Raw genomic sequence first — 21,060 nt, 5'->3', positions numbered from 1 at the left:
CATATCCTCAGGTGCATGTCTTTGGAAGTGGGAGGAAGCCGGAGTACCCGGAGGGAACCCACGCATTTACGGGGAGGACATGCAAACTCCACACAGAAAGATCCCGAGCCCAGGATTGAACCCAGGACTACTCAAAACCTTTGTATTGGGAGGCAGACGCACTAACCCCTCTGCCACTGTGAGGCCCATATATATATATATATATATATATATATATATATATATATATATATATATATATATATATATATATATACATATATATATACATATATATATATATATATATATATATATATATATATATATATATATATATATATATATATATATATATATATATATATATATATATATATATATATATTTATATGTACTGTATATATATATAAAATAATTTGGTCCCCGGCCAAATTATTTTAACCCAATGTGGCCCCCGGGTCAAAAAGTTTGGGGACCCCTGATACATACAAAAAAAAAATGCCCATGTATAAAATGAAAACGAATAAACAGATTAAGATCAAATGATGTCATTTTAGAATAAGAATGATATTAGGCTTAGGTTTTGCAAAATCCTTATTTATACTAGACATTTCCAATATGTTGTTCACCTTTCTTAGCTGCATGGTCAGTATTACAAACAAATTTAGATCTGGGTCATTTCAACCATATCCATCACAAGTGAGTGTTATCATAGAAGGTGCAATGTCATGCAAATATGTTATTTTTAATCTTTTGAGATGGTGTAAGTGCCTGATGGATAGACACCACTGATATAAACCAGTCACCTCCTAGTGGTTCTTGTGGAATAGGTCATTCCTTGAAAAGCCATTATAGTACTGGAGAATCAAGAGATCACGTTCAGTGGAATCTGTGCTGCCTCATGATTGACATGTGCTGTGGGTAAAGTACCAGCCATGTACCTTTGGTGTTTATGGACCCGTTCTCTGTGAATTGTTCATTAGAATGTTAAGAGTGTCTTTGACACTCACTCTCCATCACTGTCTTTTCCAAACCATAAAAATGAGTTGCTCTTCAATAAACCTTTTAGTGTAGGAGTTCCTACACACCACAATGATGTCACCAATAATAAAAACATATTTTTTTTCCTTGTGAGCCACTTATTGACTTACATTAATTTGTACTATTGCAGTTGTTTTTCTTTTTTAATTCCCATTCAATGTCACACCACACAATGGTGTGTGCGTGCGTGTGTGTGTGTGTTTGTCTGTGTGTGTGTGTGTGTGTGTGTGTGTGTGTGTGCGTGTGTTGTGGAGCAAGCAAATTTATCCTCATGTGATTTAATTCATGATAAACACAGTGACAGCCGTGGCTAATGGTGCTGTGTTCTGGTGCACCACTTCTTTCACATACTCATTTATGGATGAGTGCATTCTAATGAGCCTACAGTGCTTCTTTAAGCATATGTACCATTATTTTATGTACCGAATCAACATTTTTAAAGGGGACCGACAATGATTTTAATGTACATTTAAAATACTTCCGTGTGGTCTAGATAATATGTATTGGATATATTTGGTGGAAATGTTGCTCCAGTCACTGTCATAACCTGTTTTTTGAATCTGTCTGCTAGTTTGTTTGTGGAAACGTTCCCAGATTGCAAATTCAACTCCTACCTCTCCGAGTGTATCATAATGTATCTTTTAAAAATGCACACTGTTTAAATCAGGGGTGTCAAACACCTTTTTAAATTGGGGGACACGTGGAGAAAGTCTACTCCCTAGTTAGCCGGACTGGTAAAATCCTGGCACGTTAACTTAAAAATAAAAACAACTTCAGATTGTTTTCTTTGTTTAAAAATAGAACAAGCACATTCTGAAATTGTACAAATCATAATGTTGTTGGGGGTTTTGTACTCCTGCGTCTTGCATTTAATATTGTTCTATCTTTATTTGTCGTTTTTTATATTTTCTGAATAAATTATGTGATAATGTTCATCAGTCAACTCATTGGTGTTCATTTTCAATCTAGCAAGATGAAAAAAATTGGTAACACTTTAGTATGGGGATCACATATTCACCATTAATTAGTTGCTTATTAACATGCAAATTAGTAACATATTGGCTCTTAATTAGTCATTATTAAGTACTTATTAATGCCTTATTCTGCATGGCCTTATTATACAACCAGTAAGCCATTAACTAAGAGTTTTCCCTCAATATCTTCAGAACTATTGCTTATTAGTAACCCTAACCCTAACCCTTATATGTCCCCCTAGTGTCCAAATAACTCTAAATTAAGTCTCTGTTACTTTAATAAGCAACTAATTCATGGTGAATATGTTCCCCCGTACTAAAGTGTTACCAAAAATTATATCAAAATCAAATTACAGGATGTTATTTATGTAGTTTGATCGATTTCCATTACTGATGTACTAACATCATGCGGTTTATTTTGTACATATGTAGCATATTCTGCAAAGATACAAATAATTGCTATTGCGACATCCAGTGGTCACATTTAGAACAGCTGTTTCTTTCATTCAAAAATTTCAGGTTAGTTTTTATACTTAGCAAACTCATCATGCAGGCCGGATTAAACCTGTTCGCGGCCCTGATCCTGCCCTCGGGCTGGACGTTTGACACCCACGGTATAAATCTATATCTTGATGTTGTCACCGCTATTTTTTTACCAGACACTGTCGAAAATAAACTTCATAAACATTATATTGATGCACCCTGTGTGTGTGTGTGTGTGCACTGTCGACAATAAACTTCATAAACATTATATAGATGCACCCTGTGTGTGTGTGTGTGTGTGTGTGTGTGTGTGCGTGTGTGTGTGTGTGTGTGTGTGTGTGTGCGTGTGTGTGTGTGTGTGTGTGTGTGTGTGTGTGTGTGTGTGTGTGTGCACTGTCGACAATAAACTTCATAAACATTATATAAATGCACCCTGTCCCAACATTAGGTACACCTGCATAATTGTCGATAGATACAGAGCTGCATAAAAAAGCTGCTGTTAGCAGAATTGATGTCACTGCATGTTGCACGCTGGTGTTATTATACGCATAACACGATTAGATGAAAATGATACTGTATCCTACCTTTTTTGTGTTTCCTCATAGTCTGAAGCAAAGGGGGAGGAGCCCCTCCCCCTCTTGGGTTGAGCGCTTGACTTAAAGAGGCTGTTTGCAACATTTACACACATGCCTAGAGGGCGCTAACTTTCCAATGTAGTTGACAGAAATATTTCCCGCCCTCTTACCGCTTCTAGTACTTAAAGACACACAAAGAAATGACACTTTGACTGCTGTGTCCCAATTCAGGGTCTGCATCCTTCGGAGGACCCGGCCTACGCAGCCTCAGAAGGCTGGACCTTCAGAGGCACCTCTGAAGGATGCGTCACCCGTTGTTAAATGGGAAAATCTAGCCTGCGGAGGATACTTCTATTTGAAAGTGTATTCGCTGCCGGTGTTTGTATTTGCCGCCACCGTCAAAAAGATCCGGGTTGTACAAAGGCGCGCAAAGCATCTTGGGATATGGGAGGCCACGAAGGATAGTCATGGTGCATCCTCCGAATACAGGGAAAAGGAGGGCGCATTCGTCGGCTGCTTTTGGAGGAGCTTTCGAATTTGAATTAATTGGGACAGCCTTCGCAGCGTTGTTACCTAAGCGGCCTTCAAATCCGCCCTTCGAAGGATGCAGACCCTGAATTAAGACACAGCTTATGTACGTACGAAACATGTGCATTGGCTTTGGGTGTTGTTAACTAATAATAGCGATTTGGGTAGTGATAACACTTTGTATCATAACAACAACGTGACTGCAAATTGTTGGTTGCTTCTCTTGGACTGCTTTTGAATGTGTGCACTCACTCTACGCGCGTACGTTGTTGACGAGACCGGGTGAGTGATCGCTGTAAACACCAATTTATTTTTTCAGGCTGGCAAAAAAATTGATTATACAAACTGTTTCTGTTCATTTCCAACATGTATACAATGTCAGCATGTTACATTCCATATTAAACATTTTCATTTCTACCTAGGGATAGGTTGATTGGCAACACTAAATTGGCCATCGTGTGCGATTGTGAGTGTGAATGTTGTCTATCTATCTGTGTTGGCCCTGTAATGAGGTCGCCACTTGTCCATGGTGTACGCCGCCTTCCGCCCGAATGCAGGTGAGATAGGCTCCAGCACCCCTGCGACTCCGAAAGGGACAAGCGGTAGAAAATGGATAGATGGATTACAACTTGTCCAAAAAGGGGTAGGAAAAAAAGCAAAGCCTATTTAATCCCACGCCTTTCCACTTCTCTTCTAGTACATTAATTAATTCCTTTTTCTCAGTTAGTAACACAGTTTAAATCAATGCATTCTAAGCACAACAATTCACATATGAAATTAATAACTTTTTTTAAATAAGGATCAATATATGTATCAAAATGCTTCTTATTTGTACTTTGTAAACATTTTAGTTTGAACAGCCTCTTAAACTCAATCATTTTAGTACATTTATTGACTTATTGGCTTTATCCATTTCATAATTGTATTCCACATACTCATATGCTAAATTGTTGTATGTGCAAATAAATGTTTTGAATTAAATTTTCCTCTAAGGTTATTTTTCTCATCTTTTGTTGAGAAGAATTGTTTTTACATGTTTGGGTAAGTTAGTGCAGTAATTGTGAGAAATATAAACAATTTTGAAACAAACTTGTCCTTATAAATCACTAATGGTAATAAAAGATAGCCAATGGTGTTCTTGTTGTATTTTTTGCTTTAAAAATGTAACTGAAGACCTTTATCATATTAGTACATGGAAATACATCCATCCATTTTCTACCCCTTGTTCCTAAATTATGGAATGCATTAAGAAAATACGTTTTTTAAAGTCAAAGTGTTTACAAAAAACAAAGAAGAAGAATCCTAGTGAACACCTTGAAACATATTAAATTAGATCGTATTCATTTCACTGTGTGAATTACAAATTATTTAACTATTAATTCAAACTTTTCTATTTATAGATTTAAATTGTACAAATTGAGAACAGGAAGTGAAAACATTTTTTACTAATTGTTATTAAAAGGAAAAGGGGTAAGATTAAATAAACTTGGGTTCTTCCTTCTCCTTTTCGGACATGTAGTTATGAAAAACTGGAAATGCCGCGCGCTGCTCCCCTCACCTCCCAGAAGGTGATCAAGGGTGATGGGTCAAAAGCAGAGAATAATTTCGCCACACCTAGTGTGTGTGACAATCATGGGTACTTTAACTTTAACTTAATATGTGATGTACTATATTGCAAATGTATGCATTTTTGAAAAAAACTTCAACCATAACCATAACTGTGGGCAATTTGCAATCAGCCCCCTTAATGTCCAAATGAAATATGTCACAACGTAACCGGACCGCAAAACCATGTGAGAAGAGGCATCCAAAACTGCGTGCAAGTCAGAAAAGACAAGCATTGAACATAAGAACGTTGAAGTCATTGCTGTTACTCTTTCAGATGTCTATTGTCAATACAAATGCCTAATTTGCATGAAATTAGCAACAGCTCATTCAAGTACACCTGTTATAGTATACATAGCATGTGTGCTATTAAGCTTAAATAGCCTTTAAAACTATTAAATTATTCGCAGCAGATGCTGTTAAGAACATTAAGCATGTTTAGTTTCTCTGGCTGTAAAAGATTAAGCTTGGAGAGAAAAGTCGATAAGATTTGCCACAGTGCCTGTCTATTTTTGAGTCCAGTTTTTCTTCATTTCCGTGGCTGAGGATGGCTGAATTTCTGTGCTGCAGGCTCGTGCGGGCAAAAGCTGAGGACAGTTCCCCCGAGTCCGGACACCAAGGCCCCCGGGCCTGCACAGCTCATAAACAGATGTGTCCTTGTCCCCAGCCAAGTGCAGCCACTCAAGTGGCAAAGCAGGGCCCCAATAATTGTGAAGAATTGAAAGCTAAATATTGGCTTTATCTCCTCAGTAATAAAAGGGCCATGAAATTGATTTAATGCCGCAGCGCTTCTCTTGGGTGGCTTCTTACAGCGTGAGCACAAAACAATGAGCAGCAGCCATCTATTAATTAACCCACCTAATCCTGCAAAATTAATCTCTCGCCACAACTTTGCTCACAACTAACTTCCAAGCCAGTGGGTCTATTGGGGTGTCTTGACAATGGCAGCGAGGGCGGTGGTGGTGGAATATGGCTGCACAAAACAATGTACCGTGCAGCATATGAAGGGACACTATAAAAGGATGCATTAGCATTGCATTAGTGGGAAGAGGCAGACGACATCATTGCAGGAGCGTTCAAGCGACATATTTTAGTTGCCTTTTTTATTGTCCTTTTATGATTGTTTTACTTCTTTACTCACCGTGCCGCTTTATTACATTATTCTCTCCTGAGCTGTGTGTGGAAATTGTGTTTCTCTCTCTTCCCGGCCATGCTACCAGTCGCAGCATGGTGGCATCTCGCACCCAACACTCACAGTCATGGTCGTATTGTGTCGACTGAGTTGTGAATTACCTCCTTCTCCGCCGTCTAATGAAAAGCTACGTGTTTTTCTCTTCGGCTGCGGCTCATCTGACCCTGCCCTCTCACCCCCTCCATTTCATCATTCTTTTGTGTGCGCCCCTCTTCATGGAATAGCACTCGGAGGCTGCCTCAGAAGTAGGTCGCCCGCTGCCGCTTTGGACAAACTATCCTCCGAGGTGTCCTGGGCTGTATAGTCTGAGCGGCCGTCTTTCAGGAATAAGTCTGTCTGCACAAATTCGGTTTAAAAAAATCACGAACATCTCCAGTCGAGAGGATTTGGAGCTCATTTCTTTGCTCGAGACGCAAGCATATCCTGTGGAGATAATTTTAGGAGGCTGATTAGGCATCGACGGCGTGGAGCCCAGAGTGAGGAATCTCATCACCAGCGCTAATGACATGCCATTCCTGTGTTGAAAGAAGAGCCCAGGCCCTGGGCATGGACCAGCTTCTGTCACCTACCTCTTGCCACTATGTTCATTAAGCACCAACAATGTAATTACAATTCACTGATACTGCTTTGGATTAATTGCAGGCTGATTAGCAGGCTGATATTTGTTAGGAATAATTAGATCCGAATGTATGATGTCTTTTCTTCATTATGGGATTCGAAACATTCTGACAAATATTTAAGGTTTTGGGGCCTTATTTGTACCCTGCACGTACCCAGAATGCATTGTCAAAATTGGGCAGCGCTACACGGATGGAAACAATGACAGATTATACAAATACACATTTACATACCGTTAAATTGGCCCGGACTGCTAGATTGTAATGCAGGTAGCCAGGGCCAGGGCTAAATTGAGGCCTAAATTGAAGCAGAATTTTATTTTGCATCGACCCTTCTGCCTGTTATGAAAAAATGCCACACTTTTGTGTTAAAGAATTGTTTTAATCAACCTTTAAAGGCCTACTGAAATGAAATGTTCTTATTTAAACGGGGATAGCAGGTCCATTGTATGTGTCATACTTGATCATTTCGCGATATTGCCATATTTTTGCTGAAAGGATTTAGTAGAGAACATCCACGATAAAGTTCGCAACTTTTGGTCGCTAATAAAAAAGCCTTGCCTATACCGGAAGTCGCAGACGATGAGATCACCCGTGTGAAGGTTCCTCACATCCTCACATTGTTTATAATGGGAGCCTACAACAAAAAGAGCTATTCGGATCGGGAAAACGACAATTTCCCCAATTATTTGAGCGAGGATGAAAGATTTGTGGCTGAGGATATTGATAGCGAAGGACTAGGAAAAAAAATAAATAAATAAAGGTTTTAAAAAAAAAAGGCGATTGCATTGTGAGCAATTCAGATGTTTTTAGACACATTTACTAGGATAATTCTGGGAAATCCCTTATATTTCTATTGTGTTGCTAGTGTTTTAGTGAGTTAAATAGTACCTGATAGTCGGAGGGGTGTGTCCACGGGTGTCTTGACGCCAGTCTCTGAGGGAATTAGTCACGGCAGCAGCAGCAGGACAAAAACTCTGCTGATCTCCGGTAAGAGGCTACTTTTTACCACAATTTTCTCACCGAAGCCTGCCGGTTGACAAGTGATTCGGGATCCATGTTCGCTTGACCGCTGTGATCCATAGTAAAGTTTCACCTCCGGGAATTTTAAACAAGGAAACTCCGTGTGTTTGTGTGGCCAAAGGCTAAAGCTTCCCACCTCCATCTTTCTACTTTGACTTCTCCAATATTAATTGAACAAATTGCAAAAGATTCAGCAACACAGATGTCCAGAATACTGTGTAATTGCGCGATGAAAAGAGACGACTTTTAGCCGCTAGTGGTGCTGCGCTAATATGTCCCCTCCAACTCCAGACGTCACGCGTCATCATTCCGCGACGTTTTCAACAAGAAACTCTGCGGGAAATTTAAAATTGTAATTTAGTAAACTAAACCGGCCGTATTGGCATGTGATGCAATGTTAATATTTCATCATTGATATATAAACTATGAGACTCCGTGGTCGGTAATAGTGGGTTTCAGTAGGCCTTTAATTAGATGCATATTTTGTACTAAACCTAATTTATGAGAAATAAATTATTTGACAACAATTTTAACTGTCACGTTAAATTGGCTGAAGGTGGCGTGCAGGTGAAATTGTTTATTTACTTGCAGTATTCAGCATAAAATGGCAGAAACAAAAAGGCTCGTGCAAGGCATGTAGCAGCAACAGAGTAATTAATGCAGACTGACAAAAGAAGTTAATCTCGCACTGTCAAGGGTCAACAGTTAAATTTAAATTGACTTCCATCTATCCATGCATTTTCTACCGCCTGTCCCGCTCGGTTTAATAATCAATATGGCAGGAAACTAAGCAGAAAGTGAAGGTGCAGCAAATCAAAGAGTCTACAGGAAATTTTACTAAAACACGAACACTAGGAGAGGAAATTATCCCAAACGAACACAATCAAAACTGTCATGTGCGAGCGGGTTGGCGTGGCTCTGGAGAAAAAACACTAGATAAATATAATTCACTTCACATTAATAAATAAACATGTAGATTTTTTTACCCCCCGGATTAGGACCCAGTACCTTGTGCTCTGGAAAAAGGGGAAATCAGCCATTATTTTCCAACACCATCAGTGACGAAACATTGAATGGCCAGGAATATGTTTATGGTAAAATTTCTTATGAAGCGCCTGTCATTTTATTCGCGCTTCTTCACACAAAACTTGGCCCACCATGGATAGAAGGGCCCTACGCGCAACTATCTGCATTTAGGACAGTGCGGCCCTGCAGGTAACCCTCCGCAGAGCATCAAATTAATTTCGCTGCGATATGTTTTATATTTCTTTATTGTACTGTATTTATGACTGTGGGTGATTGTTTATTCACCGTGGGTATGTTGTTTTTTTAGGCGCCATCAGGTATTTCAGAAAATAATGTGACAGACAACAAAATAATGTGGCAGGCGACTGTGAATGATGTGGCAGGCCACTAGAAATATAGTGGCCGACAACTTAAAATTACATGACAGGCCATAATGAATGATGTGGCCGACAACTTAAAATGACGTGACAGGCCACGATGAATGATGTAGCGGGCCACATAAGATAATGTGGCGGGCTAGTTAAAATGATGTAGTAAGCCAAATTCAATGAAATGGCAGGCCAATTTAAGTAATGGAGCCACTGTAATGGCCACAGAACAATTATCGCGGCCTTTGGAAGGCAGCTTGAAACAGTGAATATATGAATACAAATGTACAATAGCCTCGTTACATAAATTAAGTGGTGGGCCACTTAAACTACTGTGGCAGATAGCATAAAGTGATGTGGCGACCCACAATGGATGATGTGGCGGGCCATATAGAATATTATGGCGGGCCAGATGAAAAAAATATGTGACACAGCACGTTAAAGGAAGTGGCGGGTCAGCTTTTAATAATGTGGCGGGCCACGTCACAATTATGGCTGCTGTCTTAGGTCTGCATTAAACAGTTAATATATGAATATGAATGTATAATAGCCTTGTTAGATAAATTACGTGGTGGGCCACATAAAATAATGTGGCAGACAACATAAAATTATGTGGCGGGCCTCAATAAATGATGTGGCAGGTCATTTGAAATAAAATTAAAATTATTCGGTAGGCCACAGCAAATGAAGTGAAGGGCCACATAGCAATTATGGCTACCCTCAGAGGGCCGCAGGAAAAAGGGAATGTAAATGCATAATTGCATCGTAACTTAATTTCCATAGTAGGCCCCCAAAAATTATGTGGCAGACAATGTCAGATTAAATAATGTGAAGGCTCACATCCCAATTGTGGCTGCTATTGGAGGGCCACATAAAATAATGAATACATTAAAATAAATGTTTGATAACCTTGTTACATACATTTTATGGCGGGCCAAATAAAACGAAGTAGCAGACAAAATATAATGATTTGGTGGGTCCCAATGAATGATGTGGGGGGGCCATATGGAATAATGTGGCGAACCAGTTGAAATTATGTGATGAGCTAAAATAAATGAAGTGGCGGGCTACATCCCAATTATGGCTTCTTTTAAAAGGTCGCTTGAAAACAGTGGGTATATGAATACAAATGTATGATAGCCTCGTTACATAAATTATGTGGCGGGTCATGTAAAATGTTGTGGTGGGCCAAATACAATAATGTGGCAGACAACATAAAATGATGAGGCGGACCACAATAAATGAACTAGCGGAACACATAAAATAGTGTGGCGGTCCACGTCAAATAATGGGGTAGGCCAGATCTGGCCACCAGGACTTGAGTTTGACACCTGTGAGCTAGATCCTAATGCTGTTTGGCATGTAACCGATTAACATCTGATTTGTATCCACATTTGTCGGATTCCCCTCTGAGAATGTCTATGTTGTTTTCGTTACGCTGCCAAGACCCATATGCCAATTGGGACTCAAGGGAAAGATGAATTGTTTTCCTTGAACCAAGTACTGTAAATCCAGCCTAAAGTATGTTCACATACAAGGGAACAAAAGGACCGATCTCAATGTGCTCATAATAGCAAATCACCCAACAGATGTCTCCATCTGTTTGCAGGTAGTGAAACACAGTAACAAATCTCCCCCCTGATCAGCCCAACAAAACGCCAGAACATTTTGCCGTGTGTATTACATGATTCCAAGTCCTCAGAAGCTCCCAGTAATTGGGGGGGAGCACTCTGGAACAAAATGCAGGGATTGTGCCCAGAGGTAGGGATATCATGCACGCGGGTGTGCAGCTCAGAGGTGGTTGTAATCTTTCATACCAGCGTGTGACATAAACACCCCCCCCAGAGCAACATTATTTCATTAATGTAATCAGCAACGTGCAAATTGCAAACCCACCTGAAGCCAGTTTACTTAGATTGATGGTTTAATAAGAAATTGAATGCTTTCAGTTTGAAAGGAGACGATGTACTTATCAATCGCGTATCATAATTAATGCAGTCACCCCACTAAATTGCTGTCATTCATTTCTGAGTTACACCTGCATTAATGGCATCGTATACAAGAGCTGTTATAAAACAAACATGATTGTGTTTCATAACCACTAGATCAGTGGTCCCCACCTCCTTTTTTCAGTGATGTACCCCCTGTGAAATTTTTTTTAACTCAAGTACCCCCTAATCAGGGCAAAGCATTTTTGGTTGAAAAAAAGAAATAAAGACATAAAATACGGCACTATGCCATCCGTTTCTGATTTATTAAATTGTATAACAGTGCAAAATATTGCTCATTCGTAGTGGTCTTTCTTGAACTATTTGGAAAAAAAGATATAAAGATAACTAAAAACTTGTGGAAAAATAAACAAGTGATTCAATTTTAAATAAAGATTTCTACACATAGAAGTAATCATCAACTTAAAGTGCCCTCTTTGGGGATTGTAATAGAGATCCATCTGGATTCATGAACTTAATTCTAAACATTTCTTCACAGAAAAATACATCTTTAACATCAATATTTATGGAACATGTCCACAAAAAATCTAGCTGTCAACACTGAATTTTGCATCGTTGTATTTTTTTTTCATATTTTGTTGAAGTATTATTCAATAAATATATTTATAAAGGATTTTTTTTATTGGTGCTATTTTTATAATATTTTCAAAAAATCTCACGTACCCCTTGGCATACCTTCAAGTACCCCCAGAGGTATGCGTACCCCCATTTGAGAACCACTGCACTAGATCATACTGACAGTATTATGTAGCTCGTACTCAAAACATCTCTCAGCACGGTGCATTGTTACATTTTCAACACTGCCAATGACCAAACTACTTAGACCACAAGTTTTAAAAAGAACACATAATTTTTTATGGCCTGCAAAACCCTGAAAATAATACGCGTCAACAAAGCACTTTATCGTTTGCTACTAAATGTATTCGTTCATTCCATTTTGACAGAAAAAAATACAAGTACTGCATATGTTATAAACTTTAATGTATCTATTAATGCATTAAATATTACCGTATTTCCTTGAATTGCCGCAGGGGATATAGTATGCGCCTGCCTTGAATTATTGCCGGGTCAAACTCGCTTCCCAAAATAATTAGCGCATGCTTAGTATTACCTGCCTGGTCAAACTCGTGATGTCAGGAGTGACACTTCCCCTGTCATCATTTTCAAAATGGAGGAGGCTGATTTCAATACCGGTAATTTGAAATCGCATAAAGGGAAGAAGATTAAGAGTTATTCAGTAGGATTTAAGGTCCAAGTTTACATCACACTCAAATTTTTACTGCCAACCTTTGGTAAGTGTCGGAGTGAGAAGAGGTTTTAAAATAATTAGCGCATGCTTACTTTTACCGCATGCCTTTAGTAAGCGCAGGAGTGAGAAGAGGTTTTAAAATAATTAGCGCATGCTTACTTTTACCGCATGCCTTTAGTAAGCGCAGGAGTGAGAAGAGGTTTTAAATTAATTAGCGCCCCGGCGGCAATTCAAGGAAATACGGTATATCATCATACGTTCAATTTTTTGGTAAAAAAACAACAACAACAAAAACTTCAATATGCAAGTTATCCATCAAAGTGTACACTGCAAAAATGACAATAGGTTTTACGGTAAAAAGAAAAAAAAACTGGTAGCTTCTTCGGCAGAATTCTACTGTAAAAAAACGATGATACTGGTTTTTAATTTACAGTGATACACCACAAAAACAACAACCATAGACATGAGGGCAAAATGAAAAAGCAGCTCAGTCAACAGAATTTTACCTGAAAAAGAACTTTTGTACCACTTTTTCATTTACAGTAATATTCTGAATAAGAAAAAATACTGTACATTTTATGGTAAAATTCTGGCTACTTGGCTGCCAGGATTTTTTTTTTAAAGAGACAGAATTTTTTTCAAATGCAATTTTACAGATTTTTTTGAAAAATAGTACTCAAATATGTGCTTGACTTATGATTTCAAAGCAAGTTATCCATAAAAGTGAACACTGTAAAAATCTGATTAGATCTTACGATAAAAATAATAATAAAATAAAACGGCAGCTAAGTCGCCAGAATCCATCTGGCCATCCATTTTCTATCGCTTGTCTCTTTCGAGTCGCAAGGGTGGCTGGAGCCTATCCCAGCTGCATTCGGGCAGAAGTCGGGGTACACCCTAGATAAGTTGCCACCTTATCGCAGTGCCAATGCAGAATTCTATCATGAAAAAATGGTAGTGCCATGTTTTTATTTACAGTAATACACCATAAAAACAACAATCTTGGATGTAAGGGTAAAAAAAAAACTGGCAGCTGAGTCATTTGGATTTTACCGTAAAAAAAACACCTTTTCCATTTTCAGTAAAATGCTGGGAAAAATCGACATTCTTATTTAATTTTTTTATACTTTTTAATAATAAAAAATGCATAGGAATGTGTGCATTAATAACATGAGGTTTATACATACATAAATGTATGTATAAACATACATTTATATTCACAAATATTCACTGTGTCACTCAATGAAAAGGAGTTCGACACGCCTGAACTAGATCACACAGGTGTACCTAATGTCCAGTGATTGGACATCAATCAAACGTTGCCCATAATTCATGCATACAACACAACGTTGCAAACAATCCAAAACAGAAATGACATCATCTTTTTTAAACTCTCTTGCTTCCGGCTATTATTCACTCTCTGCGTGGACCTGTTTTGATTCTGGCAATGTGTTCTGTAAGAGTCTGCTGAAAGATGTCGCCCTAACATGAGCCCCTGCCTCTGACAGCTAGTTGTATCCTGCAGCTCAGCACTGGTGTCAACATTCTCCTGTAGCTCTGGGATACACTCGTCCATACGCAGGAAGTGATGCATTTATGTGTGTGTGTGTGTGTGTGTGTGTGTGTGTGTGTGCCTGCAGGCTTCCCAGCGACAGCATACGGACCGGTGGCGGCGGCGGCAGTAGCAGCAGCAGCGCGTGGCTCAGGTAGGGGGGCCCGTGGAAGAGGCGGCTACTTGGCGTACCCACAGAGCACAGGGCCAGGTAAACGCTCTGTCCATGTTCTGTGTGGCTGCTGCTCTCTCCAACTTCTCCTGCTCTGCTTCCTCCCATAGACATAGTCACCCAAGCTCCCATGTGCTCTCTCGCCAACATTTACAAGAACTTACTGTAGACCGGTGCACAGGTAGTGCTAGGCTATCATTGAGTTATTTGCACACCAAGGGTGCAGGACTGTGAAGGAATGGGCTGCTTGAGGTGACGTCATGGGACTGAATTCAATTTGACTAATCAAACATAATGTACCCAAAATCTATCGAGAAATCAAAGCCGAACGCAAATGTCCTCCACCTTAAAAACAAAAGGTTACACTTACTTAACATTTGAAGATGCGGGAATTGATTAGTAGCTTTCAGTAGTTTTTTGCAGTTAACATTTGAATATGTATGATTCACAAAAATAAGTCCAAATTCAAGGGAGCTAACTTTAATGATCTATTGCAGTGGTTCTCCAACTTTTTTCACCATGTACCACTTCAGAAAACACTTGGCTCTCCAAGTACCTCCACGATGACCGACATAAAAATATAGTAGCATAGTAAGCTTAAATATTCATTAAAACAAGGCAGAAGTTTTATTTAACAAGTATATTTGATTATTTGCTGACTGTAACTTTATGAAAAGTTTGAACAGTAACACTGTGTTTGAATATAGGAAAATAAACTATGTACCGCCCATGTCCTAATAGCCGACCGGGGTCTGACCCCATTTTGTGAATTAACCACCTCTTCCTTATAACCGCCTATGTCCAAATAGAGGCTGTTATTCGCATAATTTAGATTAAAATCATATTGATTTCATTAAGCCCAATTTATAAGCTAAAATGAAAAGCAAAGGTGCAGTAATTCTGGTTATTACAGTAACAGCAGACGCGTGGAGTCCAGGGAGCTACATGACAATCAAAGGCTTAACGAAATCTGTGCCGTGATGGTTTACGTTATGTGGGTATTCTGGGTAATCAACATATTGCAATGGGTCACCGCATATAGCGTAAAACACACTCAACGACAACAACAAACCCACGAGGAAAAGTTTCAACATGACAAACAACAGTAGCAGTGAGTTGAATGAACAGAATAGCGGTACACCACACCTGATGGACGGGAATACTTTAAGGGGGAAGAAAAACTGAAAGTTTGACTTAAAGTTCAAGCCAGCGGAGCAGAATTCTGGTTTGGCAGCAGCCAGGCAGTTTAACGTTGACCCTAAACGTGTATGAGAATGGAAGAAAAAAAAGGGAGAACTACTATCTCAGTTGGCAACCAATGTAAAACGGGCTCGCTTAACTGGTGGAGGTAGGAAGAAAGTGAGCGACAAGCTTGATGCTAATTTGTGTCAGTGGATACATTACGTTCGTGGACTGAACCACCGTGTGTCCCTTAAAATGATCTGCGTTAAGGCCAAGGAGTTGTATGCCACCGTGAGTGACACGAGAGACACTGGGGTGGTGTTTGGTGCAACGAGTGGCTGGCTTAATCGATTCCTGCGTCGGAACAACTTTACCCTCAGGAGGAGAACAACTGGACAGTAACCATTGTAACCAAATAATGGCCTGGTGCAGGCTGGTGCAGAAATAAATCAAAGCCTTGTGCAAATAACCGCCTGCTTCTTTTAAACGCCCGTCTCTAAAATCAATTTTGTGAAATAAACGCCCAGGCTAATATTTGGTGATATACGGTAGTTAAATAATGAATCAAATAAAATTAATTTCTTAAATTATACGATACCACTAGATGGAGCCCATATACCACTACTGGTACACGGATCACAGTTTGAGAATCACTTATCTACCGTAATATCAATCCACCCATCCTTTATACCACATTTGCCTGCTAACTTTGGGCGAAGGGTGGACTGCACTCTGGACTAGTAGCTAAGTGGTAGTAATATTGTTTTTTTTAGGACAGTGGAACCTCGATTTACAAACGTAGTTGGTTCTTAAACAGGGTCCAAAATAGAATTGTTTGTTTATGCAAGCAAATTTCTCCATAAGAAACAATGTAAATATGGGTATAATGGGTTCCAGCCATGACAAAAATCCATATTTTGGTAAAGGTGTTTGCACTTTAAACATAATATAAAATGTTGTATGGTACTGTATATCAAACAAATATAACAAGGGGTGATGGATTAAGTTTAAGATGAATAACAAAGTCAGAACAAACACGAGCTGAATTGTCCTCATTTCCAGCCACACTGCCGACACGCACACACACACTCTCACTAACCCTGTGATGGACTCCCAGAAATCATAAACGTCCTTAGCTTTATCAGTCAGGCTGGTATAAAAATTTCTAATTAGAAATAAAATCCACTTTATCTTTACCTTTATTTACTTGGTTTTCTGCCTAAATAGGTGGGAGGTATTGTCAGCAAAGCTGTGGATACTTCCTGAATGTTTCAAACCACACATCGCTTGTCCATTGCTTTCGTTGGACTCATGATGAGCTATCAAAACAAGCAAGATGTTGTAAAACAGCTAAAAAACACTTAAAAGGCACATAAAGTGGCAATTGGCTTAATAAGCCCGCCCACAATGGTTGTGCTGCAGGTACACAATGGAGGATGAAAGGTGTGTGCATGGAGACAAGGTTCCTACATCAAAGCATTGTTTTATTCGGTCTGTGGGTACTAAATCAAAAAAGTTTGTACAAATGAAGGGTTCAAAAATCGAGGTTCCACTGTACAGTCAAACAAGGTTAACTGTACCGGCAATGTTTAAGTTACATTGTCTTTGCTCATTTAAGTGTAAAAAGAGGTTACCCACTGTTAATCTTACTGTACACAGCTGTGGACTCACACAATGTGCATAGTTATCACATGCTTGACAACAGATCCATCTCCATGCTCATATTCCCCTTAAAATGTGCTTTGAACTGTAAGTGCATGATCTGGATAAACAGTGTCTCCTGGTATAGAAAATGGTGGAATACCCCTACAAAACTTGAATAGGTTAACTTTGTTTGTGTCGGGATCGACTTTTGCCGGACGGAGTAGGACCCCAATGCAGAAAATAAATAATAAAAATAATAACAAAAAGCGTACTCAAAAAGGAGTGAGGAAAAACATGTACACAATAGGTTTGGCAAAATGGAAAATGGGCACCAAAGGTGTGGAGAGGAAACAGTTAACACAGACAAGGGTCATAGAAATGAGAAGTGTGAGTGGAGCCAGAGCAGAGGAGATGAACACAACTCGAAGGGTGAACCATCAGGAATCTACTGGCACCGAGTGATTGGACTATTTAAGTAATCAGGGGGAAATCTGTAACAGGTGTTTGTGAACGTGGCTCCGCCACCTGACCCGAAAACCAGGCACTGCAACAAAAAGTAGACAGGCGGCAGCAGAGCTTCCAGATCATGACAGGTTGCAGTGTGGTTGGACAAGAACAGCATGTACTTGTTTTTAAGTAAATACTCAACTTAAATGAACATATCTATTTTTTCTGTGGAAAACATTTTCCAATTTGATAAATTTGTTCACTTCGCTGTCTGGACTCTTATTTCTTAAACACCGCTTAAGAAACCTGACAACTATACACAGGCAGCTTCAGCGGATGAGTAGGCCTTCCTTTTCAAATCCATCTGTCAAATTAAAGACATAACTGATTTGCAAACTGATAGCAGATCTCTTTGCTTTTGTTGCTTTTGTTAGAGTAGCATGAATTGAGAAGAAACTTTTGCAGCACCAAGCTATGTTATGCTCAAGAGATCAGCTTCTTAGATAAGTGAGAATTCAAATATTACTGTTATAATAATTCATTGGAACCTGTATGGCAGTGCGGCATTGGGCCCTCCAAAGATTGTAAAAATAAATTGAATTGATTATTGGTAAGATGCAGTGTTCATTTTGACAGCGTTTTTTAAATGTAGCTTTTGTCTGTGCAAATGTATTTCAGTTTTACTCATATTTTAGTCATATTCATTGATTTATTTTAAAATTGCAGTAAAGTTGTTCTACTAAAATATAAATGCGAAAGAATAATGCATCTTTGAAGTTGTGAATGATACCACTTTTGTTAGGTTTATTACAGTTATTGTACAACATATTAAATCAACATTGCATTACTTAGCAAATAGAGATTAATTTCAATAAATCTGAGTGTGATTCATCTCCTTATTCCAATATCAATTGAGACTAAGAGACTGATTAAAGACTTTGAATTTTTTTAAATATTAAATAATAAATATTTTATTTCTGAACATGCATTCAATAGAGTGTAGTATGCAATGGAGCAGATGTACCACCATTTTATCAAGCCAACGGGCTGGGTAGAGCTAGGTGCATTGCTGGGTACAATATATTTAAATGCTCTGAGCGGAGTGTAAAATGTGATGATGCGTAGTGCATATACTTTAATAAAATAACTGTATTCATTTACTAGGAAATATTGGAAGTGGAACAAAAACATGGAAGTGTAAGTATTTTTTGCTACAATACTGTGTTACGTTATTAGCATTCACAAAGTTGTATACATGAACTTTTGGCAGATTTGGAGTGCATAGCTTAGAGAAATCATAATATAGCTCTTATGTTCAATAACGCCATAACTATTTTCCATTTCATCATTAAATGTAATGTCAACATTTTTTCATGTAGATCTATTTTTTACCAAACCATACCAAACCAACTTTATTTATAAAGCCCTTTAAAAACAACCAAAGTTGAAAAACAAATGGCTGTATACTACAAACAAATAAACACTCAAAAAGCAGAAAAATACAGGCAAAGGACAGATTGAAATGTATCAATTAAAACAGAGGTAAAATACACACACACACGCACACACATATATATATATATATATATATATATATATATATATATATATATATATATATATATATATATATATATATATATATGTATATGTATATATATATATATATATATATATATATATATATATATATATATATATATATATATATATATATATATATATATATGCAAATAGAAAGAACAGATACAAATTATCTTGAGCAATTTGTTAGATAAAAGGCAGCTAAAAAGTTAAAAACAGTTTAAACAGTCCAAAGTCTCATCCTGGGTTGAAACAGACAATCTGATCCGTAGTTTGTTTAAAAAAAAAAAAAAAAAGAAAAAGGACACTCTCAAGGCCAGTTTACATTCATCCATCCATTTTCTACCCCTTGTCCCTCACGGGGTCGCGGGGGGTGCTGGAGCCTACCTCAGCTGCATTCAGGCGGTTGGACAAGTCCCCACTTCATTGCAGGGCCAACACAGATAGACAGACAACATTCACTCGGGTCAATTTAGTGTTGACAATCAACCTATCAATGCATGAAAATATGTGTGCATGGTTTTGTTCATATGAAGAAACAAACTAGTTTTATCTTATGTTGTGTACAACTACACTGACTGCGCATAATAATTGACGTTTAATCATTTTAGCACAGCATATTTTTCATCAGTCATTTATAAGTCACTTCTTATGCAGTATTATATATAGTATATAGTATTTGGTTAGAACTTATTTTTCTAATAATATTTGTGATTAATGCATCGATTTATATCATTTGACAAGGTTATACGTAGGTTAGATATTGTTATGCACGTTTAATATCAAGAAAAAGATTACTAATTTAGTGTTAATGTTTGGGCAGGCTCCAGGCACTTCTGAAATGGTAAAGTTGGGCCCCGAGGTCAAAAAGTTTAAGAAACCCCTGACCAAAACAACCAGTTATATTATATTAATGAACGACAAAGGCATAATGCCAAGGTGAGTCGTTTCTCAGTGCGCCTCAGGCATTTGTCCATAAGTGTAAAAAGGAAGTGGCCGAAGTGACTTGAACTACAGTGGTGCCTCTGTTCTTGTCCTTTCTGTTTGCGTTTGTGTTCAAACATTGCATCTAACAAACAAGTCCGTCTTCGGGTGTATCATCCCATGCCTCGGTTACTTAGTTTCTGTACTTTTTTTGTAGATACAAAATAGGTCACAATGTGGCCAAGGAAAGTTGCGAGTTGTGGAATATTGCTGTGGAGTTTCGGAGTTACCACAGTGTGGCGTATTGTGCCGTAAAACACTGTCTAGCGTTTTTGTATCTGCGTCAGTTGAAGTCGTGTGAGCACACAGTTGCCAATGCTTTCTTGGATAAAACACAGGTGCCAGCACCTTGATAAAGAAGGTGAGAAACACAATAAATAACTCATAGCAAAGTACAAAGGTGGCGTCCGTGTGGCTCTCCCTTTCCTTAATACTTTGCTGCCCATTGAGTCTTGAAAAAATGTAGAAGTAGTGTTAAACATTCATTTATCTGACTCATTCATCATTGATATGTTGTCAGGTATATGTTTGCATTGTTTTCTACATTTAAAACTACAATTTCTATTTTTATTATTATTTGTGTTAATATTTTTGTTTGTCTGGAACCGATTTATAGGATTTACAGGTGAAACTCAAAAAATGTGATTACCGTGCTAAGGTTTTAGATTTATAAGGTAAAACTAATATATGACAGAGGCTCAAAACATCTAACTTCAGATATTTCAAGCCTTCTTTTGATGTAATTTTAATGATTATGGCTTACAGCTTATGAAAACTTCAAATTGAAAATCTCATAAATTTGTAAAAGCCATAATCATCAAAC

The 21,060-nt window shown here is 38.3% G+C and overlaps 1 protein-coding gene across 7 annotated transcripts in view; it reads left to right on the top strand.

Moving 5' to 3' along the window:
* msi2b (musashi RNA-binding protein 2b) overlaps positions 1–21,060 on the top strand; it is a 637,421-nt gene that overhangs the window by 561,969 nt on the left and 54,392 nt on the right. For 4 of the 7 annotated variants that reach the window (XM_061897061.1, XM_061897057.1, XM_061897058.1 and 1 more), the window contains one exon: positions 14,313–14,435. In XM_061897061.1, coding sequence (XP_061753045.1) covers positions 14,313–14,435 — 123 coding nt within the window. Of the gene's footprint in view, positions 1–14,312; positions 14,436–14,506; positions 19,234–21,060 lie in introns of those variants that run through there. The other 3 variants (XM_061897062.1, XM_061897059.1, XM_061897065.1) reach the window with 2 other exon arrangements.

The sequence above is a fragment of the Nerophis ophidion genome, linkage group LG04 (genome assembly GCF_033978795.1).
Source record: "Nerophis ophidion isolate RoL-2023_Sa linkage group LG04, RoL_Noph_v1.0, whole genome shotgun sequence".
NCBI classification, from domain to species: Eukaryota; Metazoa; Chordata; class Actinopteri; order Syngnathiformes; family Syngnathidae; genus Nerophis; species Nerophis ophidion.
Note: the sequence above shows the minus strand (reverse complement) of the source record. Positions and strands in the feature narration are given on the sequence as shown.